At 34.2% G+C, this 23395-nt stretch overlaps 1 protein-coding gene across 1 annotated transcript in view; it reads left to right on the top strand.

The window, feature by feature from the left end:
• The window catches only part of LOC136815327 (uncharacterized), an 89974-nt gene that overhangs the window by 56110 nt on the left and 10469 nt on the right, over nucleotides 1–23395 (top strand). Inside the window, exons 34-39 of the mRNA XM_067071767.1 lie at nucleotides 12412–12630; nucleotides 13749–13869; nucleotides 14542–14704; nucleotides 16416–16785; nucleotides 17466–17712; nucleotides 19097–19213. Coding sequence (XP_066927868.1) covers nucleotides 12412–12630; nucleotides 13749–13869; nucleotides 14542–14704; nucleotides 16416–16785; nucleotides 17466–17712; nucleotides 19097–19213 — 1237 coding nt within the window. The remainder of the gene's footprint in view (nucleotides 1–12411; nucleotides 12631–13748; nucleotides 13870–14541; nucleotides 14705–16415; nucleotides 16786–17465; nucleotides 17713–19096; nucleotides 19214–23395) is intronic.

The following is a 23395-nucleotide window of genomic DNA, read 5'->3' as shown; positions in this document are numbered from 1 at the left end:
ACACACACCTTTAAATTCATCTTTTCATTTCAGTAACAATATTTCCAAGTAAAAAATCTACTTTGATGACAAATTAGTTAGTTGACATGGAAGTATTATTAATGAAATTTCCAGAAAATTGTGATCATAAACTTCATTTCAAGTTTTGCTTTCAAATTTATTCTTTCTTTTTAGTAACAATATTTCCCTGTGAAGAATCAACTTTGATGCAAAAGTTTTGAAATTCACAAAAAGGTTTTGCTAATGAAATTTCCAGCAAAAACTATTTTTAACGAGAACGCTAAATTTTCGGCTAATCTTTGGGACAACAATATTTCTGTCTGTCCGACAAAAGTATCAATAGGCAACGAAATCGTTAACTTATATTGAATATCAACCCAAAATTTTCAGCAACAGTATTTTTACCAAATAAATGAATGAATGAATGAATGAATGAATGAATGAATAGATACCATTCCCTAAGAGGAATTGGCCTGAAAACTGTTAAACAAAAAAACTAAAAAAATTAGGATATTCATTGTGCTAGCATAGAAAAGAAGAAAAAATCAAGAAATATAATATATTATTTACTGAAAATAAAGGTAATATTCTTAAAAATTTAGACCGCCGTCTAGCTAACATCCTTTCAAAATAATTTCCACTCGACGCGTCAACTTCGATCAAAAAGTTGAAAATCAAAGATGAGAAATATTATCAGTGAAATTTAACGCGGTAAATCTCACACGAAAACACAAAAGATCAATATATCACTCACTAACAATAATACTTTAATACTAATAAAAGCATAATGTTTCAAAGAATAAATTTGACGTCAAATTATTTTCATGTCATACGTTAAAGTCATTTTTGGTAACTTCAGAATTTTTTTTTTGTTGAGAGAGAATATATGATTGTATAATAATGAATACATTGCCAAGACCTGTAAATGGAATGAAATTAAAAATAAAAAAAACTGAAATACGCCAAAAAGGACAAACCAAAAAAACACCAAAAATGTTCTGCGTTCAATAAAAATAAAATAAAATTAGATGTTACAATTCAAATTTGTGATTTCAGCATCAGCTGTCAGGCTGTCGTGTTATTGAAAGCAGAGTGTCTTTGGTTCAGAATTATCATCTTCAAAACGTTCTCTTACACAATCGTTCAACGACTCTCATACTCTTTATAGTCTCGACTTTGTTGCAGGCCTGCTCCATACTCACCGTAATCATTCAAAAGGGTTCCAGGTATAAACCTTTTATGTTATCACCCTCTTCAAGATAAACCTTTTATGTTATCACCCTCTTCAGATAAACCTTTTATGTTATCACCCTCTTCAGATAAACCTTTTATGTTATCACCCTCTTCAAGATAAACCTTTTATGTTATCACCCTCTTCAGATAAACCTTTTATGTTATCACCCTCTTCAAGATAAACCTTTTATGTTATCACCCTCTTCAAGATAAACCTTTTAAATGTTATCACCTCTTCAAGATAAACCTTTTTATGTTATCACCCTCTCAAGATAAACCTTTATGTTTATCACCCTCTTCAGATAAACCTTTTATGTTATCACCCTCTTCAAGATAAACCTTTTATGTTATCACCCTCTTCAAGATAAACCATTTTATGTTCTCACCCTCTTTCAGATAAACCTTTTATGTTATCACCCTCTTCAGATAAACCTTTTATGTTATCACCCTCTTCAAGATAAACCTTTTATGTTATCACCCTCTTCAGATAAACCTTTTATGTTATCACCCTCTTCAGATAAACCTTTTATGTTATCACCCTCTTCAAGATAAACCTTTTATGTTATCACCCTCTTCAAGATAAACCTTTTATGTTATCACCCTCTTCAGATAAACCTTTTATGTTATCACCCTCTTCAGATAAACCTTTTATGTTATCACCCTCTTCAAGATAAACCTTTTATGTTATCACCCTCTTCAAGATAAACCTTTTATGTTATCACCCTCTTCAGATAAACCTTTTATGTTATCACCCTCTTCAGATAAACCTAGAATTAATCAAGTATTCTCAGCAATCACTGAGTCATTTCAGAAAATTCAATTTGATGAAAAACTACAATCAAGGTCATAATATTTTAGAAAAAAGGGAAATTCCTCAGGAAGTTTTGAAACCACAATCGATTTGTAAGTGCTCTAAAGTAGGTTCGAAGGGTAGAGTTTTAACTCTGAGTTTTAACGCTGCACTTAAGGCTTAGGACCTTAGGATCTGAGGATCGAAAAGTTCAAAAATAGATCAATAAGGCTCAGGATATAGCCTGGAAGTTTGCCAACCCCTCTCAAATTGAAATATTCGATTAAGTTAAAGAGATAGCCCAAAATCGACTTTCTCGCCGTAACTTTAAATCTTGAAAAACGTTAAAATAACCGGAATTCTCAATATATTTCAACCATGATTGTACAATGAAGAAGGTGTTGAAATCAAAATGTTATTGAAATTTCAATGTCTGTACTTTGTATCTCACTATTTTTTCTTCAAAATCAAAAATGGGGGCCTAAATGATGTAAATATAATATATTTGGTCCAAGAGATATACATTAAAATAAATATAAGTGAACATAAAAAACACAGTATGTGTACGACGTTTTGACTTGATAAAGACAACCGCATTTTTACGTTGTAGCACAAATATACATTGACTTTTACGTTCACTTTAATATAGATATTATTAGGCTAAATTAGTTAAAAACGAATATAAAAAGTAAACAAATCTGAAAAGTATCTCACTATTATTTCACCAACAAAGTTTCTAGACGAAGCTGAAACGTACAATATGGAAATATTTCACTCGTTCCGGATTTTCCCTATATTTCCTTCGTCTAAAGGCTCGGAAAATATTGTACGGAAAAATCTCGGAACTCGTAAAATATTTCTCATATTGTACTCGCAACTGTCCGATAACAATTACATATTTCCAAGTAAAGAATTAACAATTTATGAAAAAGTAGTAAAACTCGCCAAAAATATTATTAATTAAATTTTCAAAAAATATTAATATTAAAAGCTTATTTTGTCATTTCACCAACAATATTTCCAAGTGAATCCGAAGCAATCTATGAAAAGGTTGTAAAATTCACAAAGAAGTATTGTTAATAAAATTTCCCAGAAAATGTAATGTTAGAAGCTTATTTTGTCATTTCAGCAACAATATTTCCAAGTGAAGTAGCCATAGAAAAGTCGTAAAACTCGCCAAGAAATATTCTTAATGAAATTCCCCCAAAAATTTAATATTACAAGCCTACTCTGCCATTTCACCAACAATATTTCCAAGTGAATCCGAAGCAATCTATGAAAAGGTCGTAAAATTCACAAAGAAGTATAGTTAATAAAATTTCCCAGAAAATGTAATGTTAGAAGCTTATTTTGTCATTTCACCAACAATAATTCCAAGTGAAGTAGCCATAAAAAAAGTCGTAAAACTCGCCAAGAAATATTCTTAATGAAATTCCCCAAACAGTTTATTATTAAAGGCTTATTCTGCCACCAAAAATATTTCCAAGTGAATCCGAAGCAATCTATGAAAAGGTCGTAAATTCACAAAGAAATATTGTTAATGAAATTTCCAAAGAAAGTATAATATTAGAAGCCTATTTTGCCATTTCACCAACAATAGTTCCAAGTGAAGTTAAAGCAATCTATAAAAAGTGGTAAAACTTGCATAGAAATATTATAAATGAAATTTCCGAAGAAAATGTAATATTAGAAGCTTATTTTGCCATTTCACCAACAACATATCCAAGTGAAGTCGAAGCAATCTTTGAAAAGGTCGTAAATTCACAAAGAAGTATTGTTAATGAAATTTCTAAAGAAAATGTGGAAATGTAACATTAGAAACTTTGTCATTTCAGCAACAATATTTCCAAGTGAAGTTAAAGCAATCTATGAAAAGTGGTAAAACTTGCATAGAAATATAATTAATGAAATTTCCCAAAAAAATTAATATTAGAGGCTTATTTTGTCATTTCACCAACAATATTTCCAAGTGAATCCGAAGCAATCTATGAAAAGGTCGTAAAGTTCACAAAGAAGTATTGTTAATGAAATTTCCAAAGAAAATGTGTTACATTAGAAGCATATTTTACCATTTCACCAACAATATTTCCAAGTGAATGTGAAGCAATCTATGAAAAGGTCGTAAATTCACAAAGAAGTATTGTTAATGAAATTTCCAAAGAAAATGTTACATTAGAAGCGTATTTTACCATTTCACCAACAATATTTCCAAGTGAACTGAAGCAATCTATGAAAGGTGGTAAAACTTGTATAGAAATATTATTAATGAAATTTCCCAAAAAAATTAATATTAGAAGCTTATTTTAGAAACCCCCCCCCCCCCCCAAAAAAAAAAAAATGTAATAATTATTAGAAACTTATTTTGTCATTTCATTTCATTGTCAACAACAATATTTCCAAGAGAATCAGCAACTGAAAAAGTTGTCAAACTCCAAAAAGAAATATTGTTGCAATGAAATCTTACAAAAACCTGTATGATAAGGACCGGTATTTTCAGCAACAATATTTTCCAGCAATATATTAACTTCTCAACGAAAAAATATATAAATAATTTGCAAGAGATATTATTAAAGAAATTCTATTATGGTGTTTGATATATACCTCCTACTTAATTGAAATTACTTTTCCCGGAGATTGAATTTTAATTATTCAGTAAAAGCGATTGTCATCCTAGATTGTAACTATTTAATTGACATTCAAAAAGGACTTATCGACGAAGAAATTCACCGCAAACAAGTGTTCCTTCACCCGTGAAAATTGGACCTGCGCAATCTCAAGATTCTGCAGATCTAAATCACAAAAAATTCTAATCGTCTTAGAATTGCAATCTTTTCAGCAAGAATATTCCCATGCAAAAGTCCCAACTTAATTAAAAATTGGAAAATATGGATGGAACAATATTGTTGATGAAAGTGTTTAGAATTCTCTCACCCGTGAAAGTTTGACCTACGCAATCTCAAGATTTTGCAGTCTAGCATGCTGGACAAAAAATCAAAAGATCTAAATCACAAAAAAATTCTAATCGTCTCAGAATTGCAATCTTTACAACAAGAATATTCCCAGGCAAAAGTCCCAACTTATATAATAAAAAAATTGGAAAATATGGATGGAACAATATTGTTGATGTAAGTGTTTAGAATTCCTTCACCCGTGAAAGTTTGACCTACGCAATCTCAAGATTCTGCAGATCTAGCATGCTGGACAAAAAATCTAAAGATCTAAATCACAAAAAATCTAATCGTCTTAGAATTGCAATCTTTACAACAAGAATATTCCCAGGCAAAAGTCCCAACTTATATAATAAAAAAATTGGAAAATATGGATGGAATATTATTGTTGATGAAAGTGTTTAGAATTCCTTCACCCGTGAAAGTTGGACCTACGCAAACTCAAGATTTTACAGCCTAGCATGCTGGTAAAAAAAATCTAAAGATCTACATCACAAAAAAATCTAATTGTCTTGAAATTGCGCAGGTCCAACTTTCACGGTTGAAGGAATTCTAAACATTTTCATCAACATGTTGTTCCATCCACATTTTCCTATTTTTTTTTAATTAAGTTGGGACTTTTGCCTGGGAATATTCTTGTTGTAAAGATTGCAAATCTTTTCAGCAAGAATATTTCCAGGCAAAAACACCAACTTGATTAAGAAGTTGAGACATATTGACAGAACAATATTGTTGATAAAATTATACAAGACCGCTTGGTGTCGGGTGTTGGACCTCCGAAGGACGATCCTTAGCGAGGAAAAATTGGTGTTAAAGTGTGCCTGAATAAGATAACTTGCCAAAAGATTTCCTTCTCTTTTGAAAATACTGTTTTTGTGGTTTTCGTACATTCAGAAGGACTCTTTCGACTTATTTTCAGCAACAGTCTATACCGGAAAAGAACCAACTTCAATAAAAAAAGGTCGGTTTAAATCGGTTTAATTATCGGTTTAATTTGTACTTTCATAGGCACGGAGGGGTAAGAAAATGAGATTCGTACTTCATTATTTGGCATGATTCTTGGCTAACTACACAGGAAATGTTTTGGGTAAAATTGTTCCTTTTTATAAACAATAAAAATCCTGATAATTATGCCTACAACCTTTGTATATGAGTTGTAGGGCGGGTGGGTGAGAAAAAATTTTCTGGTCAGAATTTGCACAGCTCTACTTACAGAAAGAAGGTTAGAAGCTGTTTATCAGAGGAGAATGGAAGCTAGGAATTTGCCGAACCGTGGAAAGTGCCGAACGGCGCCCTCTGATATGACATGATATGCTCAGATGCCGCTGGATGCGAGGGTGTTGGCGGGCGTGCGGACCGAAATATGATTTAACTTTTACGTTTAAATCTCCTCATAAAAAAAGTTATCAGAACCTCCAAAAAATGCAATAGCAATCAGCCTAGCATCTTAGATGACAAAATTTAAAGGTCCTAATAACAAAAAATTAAACATGCTTCTACCAGCAATCGTTTTAAGAACAATATAAGAACATAAGGTTTCGATGTCCAAAATGATAAGAACAAGTTTAGAACATTTTGAGACTTTGTGGATTCAAAAGCACCCTATTTCTTAGGAAAATGATCAAAAATAATCACAAAATAGTGAAAATAAGAACATGTTAAGAACATTTTTAGGCTTAAAATTCAAAAAGTTAAGAACATCCGAAAGTTTCGAAAAATTTTGATGTTCTTATAAAATAAAACTTGTAATGAAAAGATTGGGACTTACTGACCGAGCACTTATTGTTTGAAAATCCCGGGTGTACTGAAGTTTCGATCTTCGAAAGGCGATCCTTAGAAATTATTAGATCAACAATATTTCCTAGACAACCTGCAACTTTATTGATTGAAAAGGTTGCAATGCTATCAAAAAAATATTGTTAATGAAATTTCTCAAATTAATTACTGTGAGCTTTCTATTTATGTGTTTCACTTAAATTTCCAAATATCTTTTCAGCAAAATGTTATTTCAAAGGAAATCATTAACTTTATTGAAAAAATTGTCAAACTCCACAAAAAAAATTGTTCAAATAAAATCTTACAAAACCCCGTAAAGAACCGGTCTTTTCAGAAACAATATTTCCAAGAGAACCACCCATTTCAATGAAAAAATTCGAGCAATTTCTCAAAATTATTGTTAAAGAAATTTTATTACCAACTTTACCAGCAATCTTCTCAACAAGAATATTTCCGGACAAAAAACACCAACTTGATGAAAAAAGTTGGGAAGTTTTAACAGAGAAATTATTGTTGAGGAAATTTGACAAGAGCGTTTTCATTTTTTCACTTTTCAAAACTGAACGGTTGTCGTCTAAAAATGCACAAAGATGGCGGAAAAAATTCAAGAAAATAATCAAAAATCACCATCAATAAACGACTTTTGCAGCCCGTCAAAGTGCATCATAAATGAAGAAAACGCACTAAAAGATACCCTACAATGCAGGAAGTGCCACCGTTTAGTCCATTATCTTTGTACAGAACTGCCACTTTACCAGATCCAGATATGCTTGTCATACAAATCAAGAAGTTTCCAGTGTCAAAACTGTACCAAAATCGCGCCACAGGTAATGGAAAGGTATAATTCAAACGAAACATCAAAAATTGAAGGATTCAAAAACGAAATCAAAGCCTGTGAGAATATGATGAAAAGGCAGGACGAAGAAATAAACCATTTGAAAGCACAAGACGTCAATGTTATGGTCAACGAAATGAAAGAAACTATGGACACCAGAATAACCACGCTCGAAAAGAAGATTGAAAGCATCAGAAGAAGAGAAAAGACCACCAATGAGCTACGCTAAAATCACATCCAAACACATCGAGAAAAACATTGGAGATGCGATTCGAAAAGAAAAACAGGAGGAGCAGCTGATTCGATCTACAACACGCAACCTAATTTTTCATGGGATTAATGAATCGACAGATGAAACTGAAGAAGAAACAAAAATCGAGGACGAAGAGTTTATCCATGATAAAATTATTGGAATATAAAGATTACCGAGACGCAGCGGATCGGGAAATTTACGAAAGAAAGAGAAGATAAAGCGAGATACCGACCAATTAAAGTCACATTTACGAACGAAGAGGACAAGAACACAGTGTTTTAAGCAATAACAAAAGAAAAACGCTTTCCTTACCGAGTGACAGAGGATTTGACCAAAAATGAAAGACAGTTAATTAAAGAATGGTGTAAGGAAGCCGAAAAAATGAATGCTAAAATCAATGAAGACAACACAAAATGAAAAGTCAGGGGAAGCCCGCGAAAAAAACTCTATTTCAAAAAGATCATTGTAAAAAGTACGAGCGGTTTATAGAGGCCCATGTGTCTTCACGGTGGCCTGCAAACCTGTAAAGCTTTATTATTATTATTATTATTTTTCTGAAATCTTCACAGCAATGAGATTCTATCTTCAGTTTATTTAGATAGCGGTTTTGTGATTGTAGAAAAGATATTCAAAAATGTTTCATTACCAAATTATCAAACTCTGCTAAAGAACTTGTTGAGACGAGATCTTACAAAACCCCGTAAAAAACAGTCTTTTCAACAACAATATTTCCAAGAACCACCAATTTCAATGAGAAAGTTCGAACAAATTCTCAAAAATATTGCTACCAAGAAATTTTATTACCAACTCTACCACCAATCTTTTCGACAAGAATATTTCTAGACAAAAGCACCAACTTAATGAAAAAAGTTGGGCCGTTTTATCAATGAAATTATTGTTGATGAAATTTGACAAGAGCGTTTTCATTTTTCTGAAATCTTCACAGCAATGAGATTCAATTTTCAGTTTGTTTTCCAAGAATAAATATATTTGACGTCAGATTATTTTGCTACGTTAATTAGAATTAGAAGTCGATTTTCCTCACAAAACTTAGACTTAGATTCCCTTGCCTTTAATTGGTCAACTGATAAAATTGTAGCAACTTTACTTCGTTCCTTACCTAGACTACGCCATCTATTTCGGTTCGAACGTAAAAGCTTGGAGCTGTTCATTGCGGAGACTAATATTGACTCATATTAACTAGACTCAGTCCCATCAAAAGTCATCAGAGAGCAAAGTTTAGTCAGAAGTAGTTTTAACCATACCCAGTGATCATACCGATCTGTTACCTTATTTTTTTGCACGAACCTTCTGTAAAAAAGAAAATCACCATGTTTTTCGATGCAACACTACTTTGCACGTCGTTTCATTTCTATTTCTATTTGGTTGAGTTACAGGAGGCTTTATGACCCATTTTTACAACTTTCACGCTTTTAATTAGCGCCCGATTAGCTCTTTAGACCCACTACCTTATCCCCTTACATGACATGGATTTTTCTTCCATTCGATTGAGTTACAGAAGGCTTTATGTCATGTTAACAAATATAGACGCATTCGATGACAGTCGCCTGTGCAGCAACCATGTACGAATAGGAACAATATCTGTGCAGCAACCAAGGTTAACGACCAAATGCAAATGAACTATACCACAATGCCCAAGTTGCGTATGAAAGTCCTCTATTAATAGGCTATTACTTTTATCATAAGTCATCAAAATATGTGATCAAAGAATTTAACTCTCGAAATAGTCTCGATTTCCAGACCACTATCCTTTTAACACAAAACGTAGGAGCAATCCTGCCTCAGAGTCAAAAAAAAAGAAAAAAAACCGTACGGGAAGTTGGAATAGCTCAAACACTCGAAAAATAAACAAATTTCTAGGTATGGTTTTTGTATTACTGTAAAATAAGCTTTTGAGTAAAACTGATGTTAAAGATTTTGTTTTTAAATAAGAGTGATAACGTTTACTTACTCATCAATTTTAATTCACAAGCTTTTTCACATTGGATTGAGACTGATTGATGTGGAGCAAGATTGGTCAGAAAGAGGAAAAGAAAAACATTTTTTGCTTATATAAGCATAATATAACAATAGGAAGACACTGTCCTGATATAAAATATGTGTCTGATATGAAACGGGAACACTTATGTAAAAACAAAACCTTTGAGTAGTAGTCTAGTCTCGAAATGGTGAGAACATTAAATATTTCAATGACAATGCTCAGGCTGAAAAATCAACTTCAATGAAAAAGTCGAATATAAAAAAGCCGAGAGTATTGTGAATGAAATTTTATGACATATTTATACTTACAAGGCGAGGCAAAATTACTTTATTTTCATGAACCAATACTTAGAACATGAACCTGAATTATTTGTTATATTCATGATATGCACCATTGCAATGTCTTCCATTCCACCCAATAGCTGATTGGTTGAAAGTGACGTATTGCCTGTTTTTACGTCACTTACGACCAATCAGCTGTTGGTTCCGTGATGTAATGTCAGAAGACATTGCAGTGGTGCATATCATGAATTAAAGTTTGTCTCAATATAATCTGTAGCGGAGACAAAAAAGATTTTAATTTTTGTTAGAATTTGAATTTAAATATCAGTTTTGTGGTTGTAGAAAAGATACTCAAAAGTGTTTTATTACCAAATAGATAAAGATCAAAAAATATTTAGAAAATGAAGATGAAAAATGAAGAAAAAAACTTCTGTAAAGAATTGTGTTGTACCCTTTTTATTTTAACAACAGTATTTAATCAAGGCTTGATTCAAGCTTTTTTCACACTCACGTAAAATTTTACTTTAGAAAAAATTGTTCAAATTCGTATTTTAATTCTAACAAAAGTTACAGCCAAAAAAGTTCCTCGCTGCAGATTATGGGAGATTATATTGACAATTAATTTTAAACTAATGTTTATCTTTTGAAGAAACTCAATATACTTAAATGTTTTTACTTATCGACCTCAAAAAACAAAATTTTAATTTGGTGCATAAAATTCTGCCAAAAAGCTCCAGATTTCTGTTGACAATGGTTGACTGATCAGATGAATATGATACAAAAATAGCCTATTGATATTCTCTCAGAGGCTCTAAAATTGGGTGACCCAGGTCGGTAATTTATTAGAGTTGATCAGGATGTTAAACTCCGTGCGTATATACAATGTGTCTCAAAAAAAACCGACAAATTTTTTATATAGGGTAAAATCTTCAAAACTCGTTATCTAAACTGGGCTTAGAATAATTGAAATAAGAATTCAAATCCTTGTTCAATCAATAAATACTCAATTTCCAAGATAATTGAATAGATTTTTGAGTTTGAAATATTAAGTATACAAGTCATAAAATTTTTTCTCATAAACTATAAAAATATGTGTCCGTTTTTTTCGGGACACACTGTGAATTACAGTAAGTTACCCTTGAGCAAACTTACCATACCTTTTTCAAGTACTTCCAAACCTTCCAATGTTGAACTCGATAACATACACCTTCCTCGGCTTTTTTGAAATCTCCTAACTGACCTTTTATGCTTTTGAATGCTTCTTCATGTCAACAGTTTTATTTGACGTCAATTATTTACGTCACAACTTAAGTTTGTCATAATCCAGTGTCAACATGGTTTTAAACCGCTTTTTTCCAAACTCGAACCCAGCCCCTTAGTTTACTTTTATATGACGAAAGGTCGCGGTGGTATCTAGCCTGGAGATCCATGCTCTGATTTCTTATTTTATATACTGATGGCGAAATATATAGCATGGTATAGGCTGAGAGTTTGAACCTTCAAGATTTTTCTAATGACGGTTGAAAACACAGCCAATCAAATTCTGTTATTTTTTCACTGGTCACAATTTCTTAGAGAAAATTTCCGAAATTTGGTTTTAATTAATTTTAAGTGAGGACAGCGCTTAATTCGAATCTCTCACTGTAATTTTTTGAGGCAGAAATCTGCCTCACAACTTGTACCCGTCATATATACCTCAGATTATAAAAATACAGGACAGGTCTCCTGTCTAGGTGGTATCATGTTCATCAGTAAAATCAAAAACTTGTTATAAGCAGCTCTGGGTACGAAATTGACTTTCTTTCATTTTTCGAGAGTACACCATGAAAAGTTTAGAGGCCTTGAAAACCCAAGTTATGACGTCACACTTGGTTTTGTGAAAGATAAACTCGGCCATTTTAGATGCACCTTGAAAAACCGAGTTATGAAACTCGAAAATTTAGGGTGCACTTAAAATGATCGAGTTAATGCTCCTAGATTTGTATTGTTTTCTATAAAGAGTGTTTGGAGATCTGATTAATAGATAATAATCACTTTGAAACTTTTTACTAATCGTTTTAAAACGAGACAGGGGTGGTATTAAAGTCTCAGACGGATTTCTGCTTTTCCGTACCGTCTCAAAATTCTGCGCAACTCAACAAAATTTCAAGAATGTGTGCTAACTTACTGTGTAAAATTCATTTTCCATCACAAATGAAAACCCCTGCTTTGACTTTCGCTGTTCTTAACGTAATTATTGAACATTTAATTTTCAATTTAATATTTATGAATGTAACTTCTATTTTCTTTACAGTTGGATTTGAACACAACAAATCTCGACATTACCGGCTGTACGACAAACCATTTGACGTCATTTGGCAATTTCTTCGTCAGTCCTAACCCATTGACGCCAATTGGTATCGCACAAATCAGAGAAGGTTTTATTCTCTTAGCTGTCATTTTCTCAATTCTGATGATTTATTTTGTTGGGTTACTGTTTACACGACGTGCTGATCGACGAGATATCACAAAGGTTTGGTTTACACGTTTAAGATTAAAAAAAAACAGAAATAGACTAGTCATATGTTTATTATGAAAAATCAGATTTGTTTTAGCATGCAGGGAAAGCCTCCGAGGTGAGTTATATAATATATGTTTTCGACCGTAACTGCCAATCACCGCGCGGGCGATTTTTTGTCTGCCTATCACCCTAAACTGTATCAGTCTTTTCTTCCCACACAAAATCTTGTTATAAATCAATGGCTTTTAGCTCATATCCCGGCTAAGAAGTTTAGCCTGTCTCAGGAACCCGTAAAGATATTTCTTTTTAAGTTTTCATAAATCGCACAATATCCTTTTGAAATTTGCATCGATAAAATTTAACCAGTTAGCACAAAAAGTTGCAGCATTATATTTATATAAGGTGAAAAGTCGGTGAAAAGAGGTCGGAAATCCAGGGTGGTCCAAAAAATGAGAAAAAAACCTAAGGGGGTCCTGAAAAAATTGAAAATAATTCCAGGGAGGTTACGTCTCCGAAATAAGACCTCCTCAACATAAGGGTACAAATTTTTCTGGAATTTCTCTGAAATCGGAAGAAGAAATCAGATAACTTTGCAAAAAGGATACAATTTCAATGTAATCTTCTCCCGGGAACCACCACCTTTTGGTCAATTTTCGTAGTCTTATTTAACCAGGGGTGTATATAGATGCGTTCACTACGAAACGCCGAATGAACCCGTTGCAAAAAATTATGTCATATCGTCATTAAAAGTTTTAGTTGTACATGAATGTTACCGTTTCATATTAGACACATATTTTTAATCAGGTCGCCGGTGTCTCCTATTGTTATATTGTGTTCGATTTCGTGCTGAATAAAATGAAAATTATTTTTCTTTTCCTCTATCTTGCTCCACATCCGTGTCAATTCAATATGAAAAAGCTTTTAAATAAAATTTGATAAGTAAGCAAACAAAATCAGATTATTTTCAAAGCAAAACCTTTTAATCCATGTCCAATCAAAACTACGGTTTGGAGTGGCACCACTTCCATCTAGACACTAGCACGAAATCGATCACAATATAACAATAGGAGCCACTGGATGATATAAACACTAATGTAAAACTTAAACCCTCCATGTCATCTCCATTCCAGGTTGGAGTTACACCACTTCCAGACAACAAACCGGAAGATCGATATTTATATGAAGTCACCGTATATACTGGTGGACGTGCTGGTGCTGGAACTATATCCAACGTTTTCATCAATATCAAAGGTAAGTGGTTTTATTACCATGATTATTCCGTTGGGAGTGGGTTTACAAACTGACGGTACGTTTGGTAAAAAGAAATGGGATTTTACAATCGCACCTCACAGTATAGCAAAAGATTTAGAGTACTTTTTCATGATGTAGCGCTGTTAAAACTTTAATTCATAACATTACAATAGCTTTTTCACTTCTTCCAATTTCAAAACAACTCCAAACAAAGATGGCGGATATAGCCTTGTCCAGGCATTCCGGCTGGTCCAAAAAAAGTTTCATAAGTTTCAAATTTTTACGTAGACTGCTCTCATTGTGCTATATAACTTTCAGTGGGTATAGGTTATTTCACAGTCGAAATGGATCATGGGTAATCAGACTGATTGCGCCTCCATAACGGCTTCCCGTTGGCTAGACGCAAAAATCTTCAAAATCTTTTAAAACTTTGGACCAATAGAAAGTTGACATTTTTAGTGCGCAGCGGTCCTGACTACCCATTACGCTTTGCGACTGTGAAATGGCCTAAGATAGCGCCATTAGACGTTAATTTTTAACACTGCAATGGCTTCTTCTCGGGTACCAATTCCAAAAACACTCCAATCAAAGATGGCGGATATAGCTTGGTCCAGGGATATATAAAGGTCAGTGAGTGTACTACTTTTTTGAATGACTGCTTTTCTTCCATAGGAGATTTAGACGAATCAGGTGTTCGTCAATTACGCGATGACGAACGTCAGCCGTTCCAACAATCAAGCTCCGATGTTTTTATTTTGTCAACACCACACAGCCTTGGTGAATTAGTATTCATTCATTTGTGGAATGATAATGCTAAAGATGATTGGTATGTCAGGTGGGTTCAATCATCCAAACTTCCTGGATTCGTTTTTTGATTTATGTCTGGCTATTTTGATGGTCTAGACTGATTCCGCAAAACTCGAGCAAATTAAAGGCTTGGGGACACAAGAAGTTTTTTTCGCGTTGGTGCAATGCATAATGCTCCATCCCACCAACACAAGAAAGAAAGTGCGTGTCCCATGGTTCCTTTTGTTGTTTCATTTCACAAAAAAGGGGAGATACCCAAAAGACATGCTGATTTTGTCCCAGGGATAATCTGGTACAATCCCTCTCTCTAGTTGAAAGACACACAAATGTTTAGTTATTAAAGTGTTGTCGATTTCACTTTTATTGGTAAAAGGAGAAATGGGGTGGATACACGAGAAAACATTTTAGGTTGGTGGGATTGAGCATGTTGCATTGCACCTACGCGAAAAAAAACTTCTCGTGACCCCAAGCCTTTATGGTCTAGACTGATTCCGCAAATCTCGAGCAAATTAAGGCACGTCAAAATTTGCAAAAGTTTTCGCACTATTAGCACCTGTTAAAATATGTCAACTTATATATACATCAAAAGAAGCGTAGCGACATGGATTGCAGTAATGACTGTATTTTAATTATTTTTTCAGCCAAAGAAATTAAATGATAATGATATCGGCAAACTTGTTCTTGAATAACTCTAGTTTGGCTTATGATAGAAGCATGAAATTTATACCAAACATCCAAGTTCTAAAAGGGAAAACTAAAAGTCCTTTAATGGGTGTTAACGGTGCCAAAAATATTTGAGGCGTGTTTTAATTTTCCTGAGAATTTAGTTACAAACAATCTTCAACCGAAGCTCAAGTTTGTAAAGGCCGGTCTCCACTTTCGCGCGAAATGGGCGACAGTTTTTTTCTTAACCTTTTTTGCCTGAAGAAAAGATTACGTCATAAAAAAGTTTCGCGTGAACAAAAAAAAGTTAAAGGAAGTTCTACTTTTTTTATCCGTTACGTCAATTTATGGCAATGGAATGGCTTCATTTTTCAACCGACCAATGAGCTTTACAAAAATGTCAAAAAGTTTTCGCTCATGTCGCGCGAAAGTGGATACCGGCCTTAACTGACATAAATTAAACCCGCAAAACAAAAACAAACAAGTAAACAATGTGCAGACAAAAACGGGAAATTATTATTAACCTTGAGTTAAAACAAGGTGTCACAAAATCAACCTGGACTACTTTCTGCCTTTTCTCATAAAAAATGACTGATCGTCGATGAAAATGACGTAACGCGGAATCAGCCTATATGACTCGCAGATATCTTATATGAAACACTAGATTAGAGTTACTCCGTCCTTATTTGAATCGAAATCATCCGCCATCTTTGATGAGTAGACTAAAGTTCGGTGCCGGCAATTTGATTGATCAAGCCTATCTTTCGCCTCGTCGCTTCGCGCCATTCAGTTGTTTTAGCTTGGTTGAACAAATTGCCGGTACCGAACTGTGACGAACTGTGACCTACTTGCAGCAAAGATGGCGCATTATTTTGCTTTGCCTGCCGTTGCTTAGGAAATACAGTGTAGCTTTATCTAGTGTTTTATAAGATATCTATGATATGACCTTTCTTAAAGTTCTGAAAGACTACAGCATAAATGGGAAATATATTTTTCATTGCTTGTAATTTTTGCAAAATTGTTTTATATTAAACTCTGTCATTTTAAGAGAATAACCCAATGATTTTTTCCAACAGAAACGTTGATATCATTGACCTTCAAACAGACCAAAAATTCACTTTCATCGTTGGTCAATGGTTAAGTGTTTATCGTGACGAAGAAATCAAAGTTGAATGCATCGTTCCATTGGCTACAGAAGTAGAACTCCAAGACTTCAATTATCTTTTTGTCAACAGTGCTAAAAAGGAGATGTCTGACTCTCATATCTGGTTATCAATCTACGCCCGACCGCCCACAAGTCCATTTACACGCTGTCAGCGACTATCCGTAGCAATATCTCTTGTGTTGACCGTCATGCTAGCGAATATTTTGTTTTACGGGCGTGAGGCGCCTGCAACGCCAGCAACGGAGAATAAAATTGGAAACTTTTCATTTACGTGGCAACAGGTGATAATCACAAATAAGTAGGCGACCTGAAGGCCCGTAGGTAGAGGAGGGCGCCACATTTTCTCCCAGGATTGCTCCACTTACCCTTGACCCTTGATCGTTCAATTAATTGCTGAGCATCAAGCAGAGAGGCATCAAGTACCATTTTGAGAATCTTTGGTATGACACGGCTGGGGTTGAACGCATAACCTTGCAAATCGTAGCCGGATGCTCTACCACTGCAATACGGATATATATCATAAAAGACTTTATAGAGCTACTAGGTTCCTGACTTAAGCAAAGCAATGCGCCGTCTTTACCCAGCTGGCACACAACGTTGTTTTAACGTTCATCTAACGTTATATGGACGTTGTGAACGTTAGATAAACGTTGAAACAACGTTGTGTGCCAGCTGGGTAATTAGTAGACCACCGTTCGGCGCCGGGGACCTGAATTAACGGCCGAAGACCCGATTCAGCGGTCAAATCCCTTTTTTTAACGGAGGTCCTGGAAAAGAGAATTTGCTGCTCTCTGCAACATTTAATGGAAACGATCGCAAGATTGGGGAGAAAGGGATAGAATAGGTATCCTCAGCCTATTATTTTATAGATAGCTATAGGATAGAGCTTTCGGGCCACCTCTACTGCAGTTTTAAACTTACATTATCTTAAATACAAATATTTTAAATGCTTTTATTCCAGGTATACGTTGGTATTATCGGAGCATTAATTACCATCCCTGTAAACGTCATTTTGGTTGGTTTATTTAAAACCATTGACCCTTATTCACGTTCAAAAACCTCCAAAAGGATGCTAGGAAATAATGAAATTTCGTCATCGTCAGAGGGGGAGAGTTCATTAAGCGACGAAGATGGAGAGTTTGGACGTCATCAAGACGGTAGTAGAGACGAATTGGACTCGACTTCGCCGAGTAGAGGACTTGTCTCAGGTAAGTTACGTCTTTAAATATATATACAGTAGAGTCTTTTTGACTTCGCCGAGCAGAGGCCTTGTCTCAGGTGACTTTTCTCTTTAAATATATTTGGCTATTCATGAAATTATGACGTAATGTTTTCTACGGAAATACCGTGTTTTTACCAGTAGTGACAAATTTTTAACAGCTCTCTAAATCTTAAATTTACCACTAATAAGTAATAGGCAAAGACCCTCAAAGGAGGTTATGCGTCCCTAAACAACATCATATTTGTTGTGAATTTGCCAATAATGGCAAAACCGAGATGTTTTCGTAGAAAATTTTCCATTGTTGATAAAATAATTTAGAGGACGTGGTTAAATTTTAAATAAAATACATCTCGTTGGGGTGGATGTGAGTTCGGAGCCTAAAAAAGACTACTTCTGGCTGAACTGTGTTTTTTGAATTTTTATGACGCTGAGCCCAGTCAAGTCAAGACTAGGAGCATTTGGCGAGGTCACCATTTTGAATAAAAATGTTAAAAGTCCAAATTACAAAAAAACTACTTGGAGTTGAAAAACGTAATTAAGAATGAGAAACTGTTTTACAGTCCGCCTAAGCAAAAGAATATTAACATAATACTGCTGGGTCACTTGATTGCGCTTTCAAGTCTATGAAAAAAGCTTTAAGTGGACCCCGGGCTAAGCCTAAACACGATAAATCTTCAAAAAAAACTTTTTGTATTGGTGAACACTTCTCTGTTTTCCTAACACAAATATTGTTAAATCGTAAATTTTAGACTTATATTTTTAAAGTCTTTAGTCTTCTGAATATAAAGTCTAGTTTTTTGTAAAAGTAAAATTTCCTGACACTGACTTTATTTAATATCGAATAATGGATCGTATCGAATAGTAGAACATCGAACTACACGTTTTTTTTTCATAAGGAACACGTTTGTTAAGAACTTGAGGCTCAAAATGGTCCGAAAAACTAAGAATTGTTAAGGAACTGCTCAGGCTGAGAATAACAAGTCAAGTCACAGAGAGTTTAAACTTAAAGTAAAAAAAGTTAAACTTGAATTTGCACACATTTACAAAGCCTAAACACAAAGATAACAAAATGTTGACGAAACAGCGTTCAATAAACGTCTCTTTTTGCATTTTAGTCCATTGTTATACTTATACATAAGTATGTGACTTAGCAAATCCAATCTTAGCAGCTTAGTAAATAAGGAAACTGGATAAGGAACTTTGAGGCTGAAATTCTCTCGAAAAATAAGGAACTCCAGGCTCGGAGCCAAGTTAAGGTTCCTTGTAAAAAACGTGTAGAGAGTGTCGACTGTAATTCACTCAAGAGGGTCAAGGGAAGGAATTTAAAACTAAAACTTCTCAAAGATTATGTTGTTGTTTTTTTATCTCAGGTAAAAGAAAAACCAGCACTCATCTGAAAATCGAAAGTTCCATTCGTAAAATGTCCGGCAAAAGTCGACGTGCCGGTAGTGGACGTGCCGGTAGTGGACCACGTCACTCCATAAGACGTAAGTGAAACTTCTATTCTGTATTAAATTTGTCCGTTATATACCGCCCATAACGTCAAAAAAACGTTAGATGGACGTTCAACTAAAGGATCTGTTATGACCTTACATAAGTACAGTTGATTCCCTCCCTGATTCGAACTCTAAGGGGGAATCAAATTTGTTCGGAATACTATTTTACTAGGGAATTATCTTTTGACGGGGAGTGGAGAATGATAGAAATTCAAATAAACGAGTGTTCACTGTTTGAGTTTTCTTCAGCAGATACTCTTTACAAAGTTTTTTTTTATTAAAGTTTTTTTTAAACATTCATACCTAAGAAGAAATAAAGAACAATTCGAGGCTCCGATTTTCGAAATAATAATGTACTACATATCTTAACTGAGGGCCCCCAACTGAATTTAAGACTATTTATAATTTCTAGAAAGCCTAATACAGATACTAGAAATTATAGAAAAATTAAGTACATCAAAGGACAATTAAGGAGAGGCCAATTTGATTTGTTGTTTTACGGGCTAAGCTACCCAAAAAAGAGGGTGGGTCGTTAGGTGAAAAGATAAAAATGAAAATAGAATTTACCTATAAAATCTCCTAAAAAGGCAGCATAAACTATCATTACATCTTGACAAAAATGCGAAATCGAAAATAAAAAGACACAAAAAGCTCAAATCCATGGATAAAATGAAAAATAAAAATTCTCAAAACGTTGGAAAAACTATCAAAAATTTGAAAATTTGGCAGTCGGTGAAAAAAAAATGTACAACCAAAATCAATTTTTATTTCGATTTTTGGAATTTCAGGGTCGGGCCCGTAAAACAACTAATCAAATTGCTCTCGCCTAATGGACATCATTTAACCACTGACCTTTATAAACCCTGGACCAAGTATCTCAATCCCGGCCAAGCAAAATCTTGGATCGGAGTTTTTTGAAAAGTGGTACCCTAATGGTGGCACTACTCAATAGCGGTGTAAATTCATCGAGAGCGCTAGATCTACGTTCCTTCGAAAACTCTTGTTGATATAGCGCCGTGAGACGTTGATTTTTAACATTGCAATGGCTTTTTTACGGGTACCAATTCAAGAAAAACTTCGATCAAAGATGTCAGATATAGCTTGGTCCAGGGATATATAAAGGTCAGTGCATTTAACGTATCATTGAATTACAAAGCATTTATAAACGAATTAAAAAATAATAACTTTCCTCCCTTTCCGCACCGCGCAAGCATAAGTTCATTCTGTTTGTCAGAGGAAAGGTGCGTCACTTTTCTATAAAAATTTCTTCTCCACCGTTTTCCTTTTTTGCTTTCTCCTTCCCTGTGGATTTTCAATCCCCTCCAAAATATCATGCACCGCTTGTGGCAAGTTTATATCCATCGGGAATTTTTCTTCAATCATTTTTAGGCATTCTGTTAATATCTTTGAGTACCAGATATCTTCTTTTGAGGCGTCATCAATAATGGCGCGTAAGACGTGTTTCCAGCTTCCGACACTAAATCTCTCAATCTTCAGATTCGACGGTAAAACGTCCTCCCTATAGTGGGTTAAGGAATTCTCGCGATACAGCCACTCATATTTCATGAGTATTTCTATATGTGGGTTCCTCTTGGCGAAATCTTTAAGTTTGCCAAGACATAACCCAACACAGGGTGAATAATTACAATAAATATTGATACCTATGATATGATGCCCTGCATTTATCTTCGCTTGGATCCTGTTTAAAACGTAAACTTCAGCGTGGCTTGGAGATGGATACTTCATCATGTTATTCTCAAGGTTCAGTTCGGATTCGTTTCTTTTTCTTTCCCAAAATTTATATTGAGGTAGCTTGTACAGTTTGTACGACACCAAACATCGAGTGATTGCTGGCCGAATCTCATTTCCTTGTTTGTCTTTATTCAAACCATCGAATGCTTTTAGTTTCTCTAACGCAGTCATTCTTGAGTTTTGATTTAAGAATGGTATTGATTCATGTTGATTTTCTATCTTTCTAGTAAATAAATAAAAATATTGGACATATATTTACGTTACAGAAAAGTTTTTAGTGGTCTAGAACAGGGGTATGCCGTGCGGACCGGGCTCCCTTTTCACTTCGATGAGGCATATGTAGAAAAGTATGAAATAGATAGTTGAAAAAAGTTTAATATTTTGAGAAAATTTGGATATTCAGTTCTTAGTTAGTCTGTACACAAAACCGATATCTACAGCTAACATTCATTGCCGTAGAGGACTGTACTACGGGAGGTACAGAAGTTTAAGAACAATTTTTAAAGAATAAGTTCTACACATTAAATTCAATGTTCGAAATAAATGGAAACAATTAAAATGAATAACAAAGATAGATACAGTAGACTCTCACTAATTCGAACTTCTATTATTCGATTCAAATCCCGGGGGGTACGGTATGTGCCGCCCTTAAGGTTACCTTTTTTGGATTTCCAAAGTTCCGCTAAGGGACGGAAAAATCAAAAAATCAAATTTCAGTCCCACTAAGGGTCGGAAAAATAGGAAAATTTCAACTTTTTACCCCCTGAAAGATCGAAATTTGGTCAAAATTGGTCAAATTTGTCCCGCTAAGGGTCGTAAAATTCCCAAAATGTTCCTTTGTTTTCTCTTTTTTAGTCCCGGTAAGATTCCAAAAGTCGGGCGGCACCCCGTCCCCGTCAGCTCGCAACCCTAGTACCCCCCTTCCCGGACTCGAATTTTTCTATAATTCGAATCAATTTTTTGTCCTCTTCGAGAAGATACCTTTGTAAATTGCTTTCTATAATTCGAATTTCTCTATAACTCGTTATGACTAAAATTCCTCTTTCAAGTTCGAATAAGCAAGAGTCAATGTGTACAAAAACATCTGAAAATACTAAATCTTTTTTATGATGCCTCAAAGATAAGAATTCAAGAGCATCATAATGATAGTTTTGTTGCAAGTGTGATGTTCCAGGGACGTGTTTTATTTGTTAAAACACCTGTTGAAATTTAGATATTCTTCGATGCAACCGAAATTTATGGATTAGCAGAAATTTCGAATGAAACGATTTGATTTATGATATAAATTGCTTGTTTGTATCCCATAGGGAATTTCTTTAGAAACCCATCCACCCACCTCATTAATTCCTCCATGTTGGGGTGATGCTCATCTTGTAAAAGTCTTCGTATACCTTTAACGAGTGTTTTCCAGTTGCCAACCTTAAAATGTGTTATGGTTAGGTTATTGGGTAGATTACGATAGCTGGTCTGATTGGTATTCCTATAATTCCACACATATTTCAAATTGATTTTAATATTTTGATATTCTTCGGCGAATTTCTTTAACAACTGAAGACAGGACCCGCAAGGTGAATAATTGATAAATATGCCAACCCATCCATACTGCTTATCACTTGGAATGTTTTCCAATTCATTTCTCAGCCTCTTAATGGCGTAATCTTCTGCATGAGAGGCTATTTCATAATGGCCACTACTATTTTCAACTTCCTTATTCAATTCATTACGGTTTCTCTTTCTTTCCCAAAACTGTTTTCACCAAATTTGTAGATTACCATGCACCGAGTTATGGTTGTATTGCTTTTGATAAATGTTGCCAATTTTTCTAGAGCCGACATCTTTTTTTTATTTTAGCTCACTAAAAGATTTTTTTCTACCACTCTTTTTTCAATTTCACCCCTGTAATCATAGTATAAGAAAGCCGCGGCTGGAATATGTACCACATTGTCTTCTCAGTTAATTGCTGTTCTATCTCTGTCTCCGAGCTTTATAAGAACATCAAAATGCTCAGTTTATTATCGGTAGATAGTTTTTGAAATTTTTCTCTTATTTTCCTTCACAAAAAGCTTTTTTATTGCTCGATATCTTTGAATCTGTACCCAATAGAACACTTGAACTAATTTGGACATATTTTAGGGGTATTTTGTGGAAATAGTTTTTTGCTAAAATTGAAATTATAAGAACTATATTCAAGATGACAACTTTCTTGTCAGTTTGATTAATAAATTTTGAAGGTGCTGGCTTGAAACTTTCACAGTATTATCTAGATGTACTTTTTCATTGATTTCTAAAAAGATTTCACTGAAATATTGCGAAGGCATTCGAGGCACTTTGTTTATTTTTGAGTTCTTTCAGCCCAGCCATTTTGTGCTTGTTTAAATTTCTTATTGTTGATCTTTCCTTTACAATGATTTTATAATGCAA

Source organism: Clytia hemisphaerica, unplaced genomic scaffold (assembly GCF_902728285.1).
Source record: "Clytia hemisphaerica strain Z4C2 unplaced genomic scaffold, Clytia hemisphaerica genome assembly, whole genome shotgun sequence".
Lineage (NCBI taxonomy): Eukaryota > Metazoa > Cnidaria > Hydrozoa > Leptothecata > Clytiidae > Clytia > Clytia hemisphaerica.
This window is presented reverse-complemented; position numbering and strand designations above follow the sequence as displayed.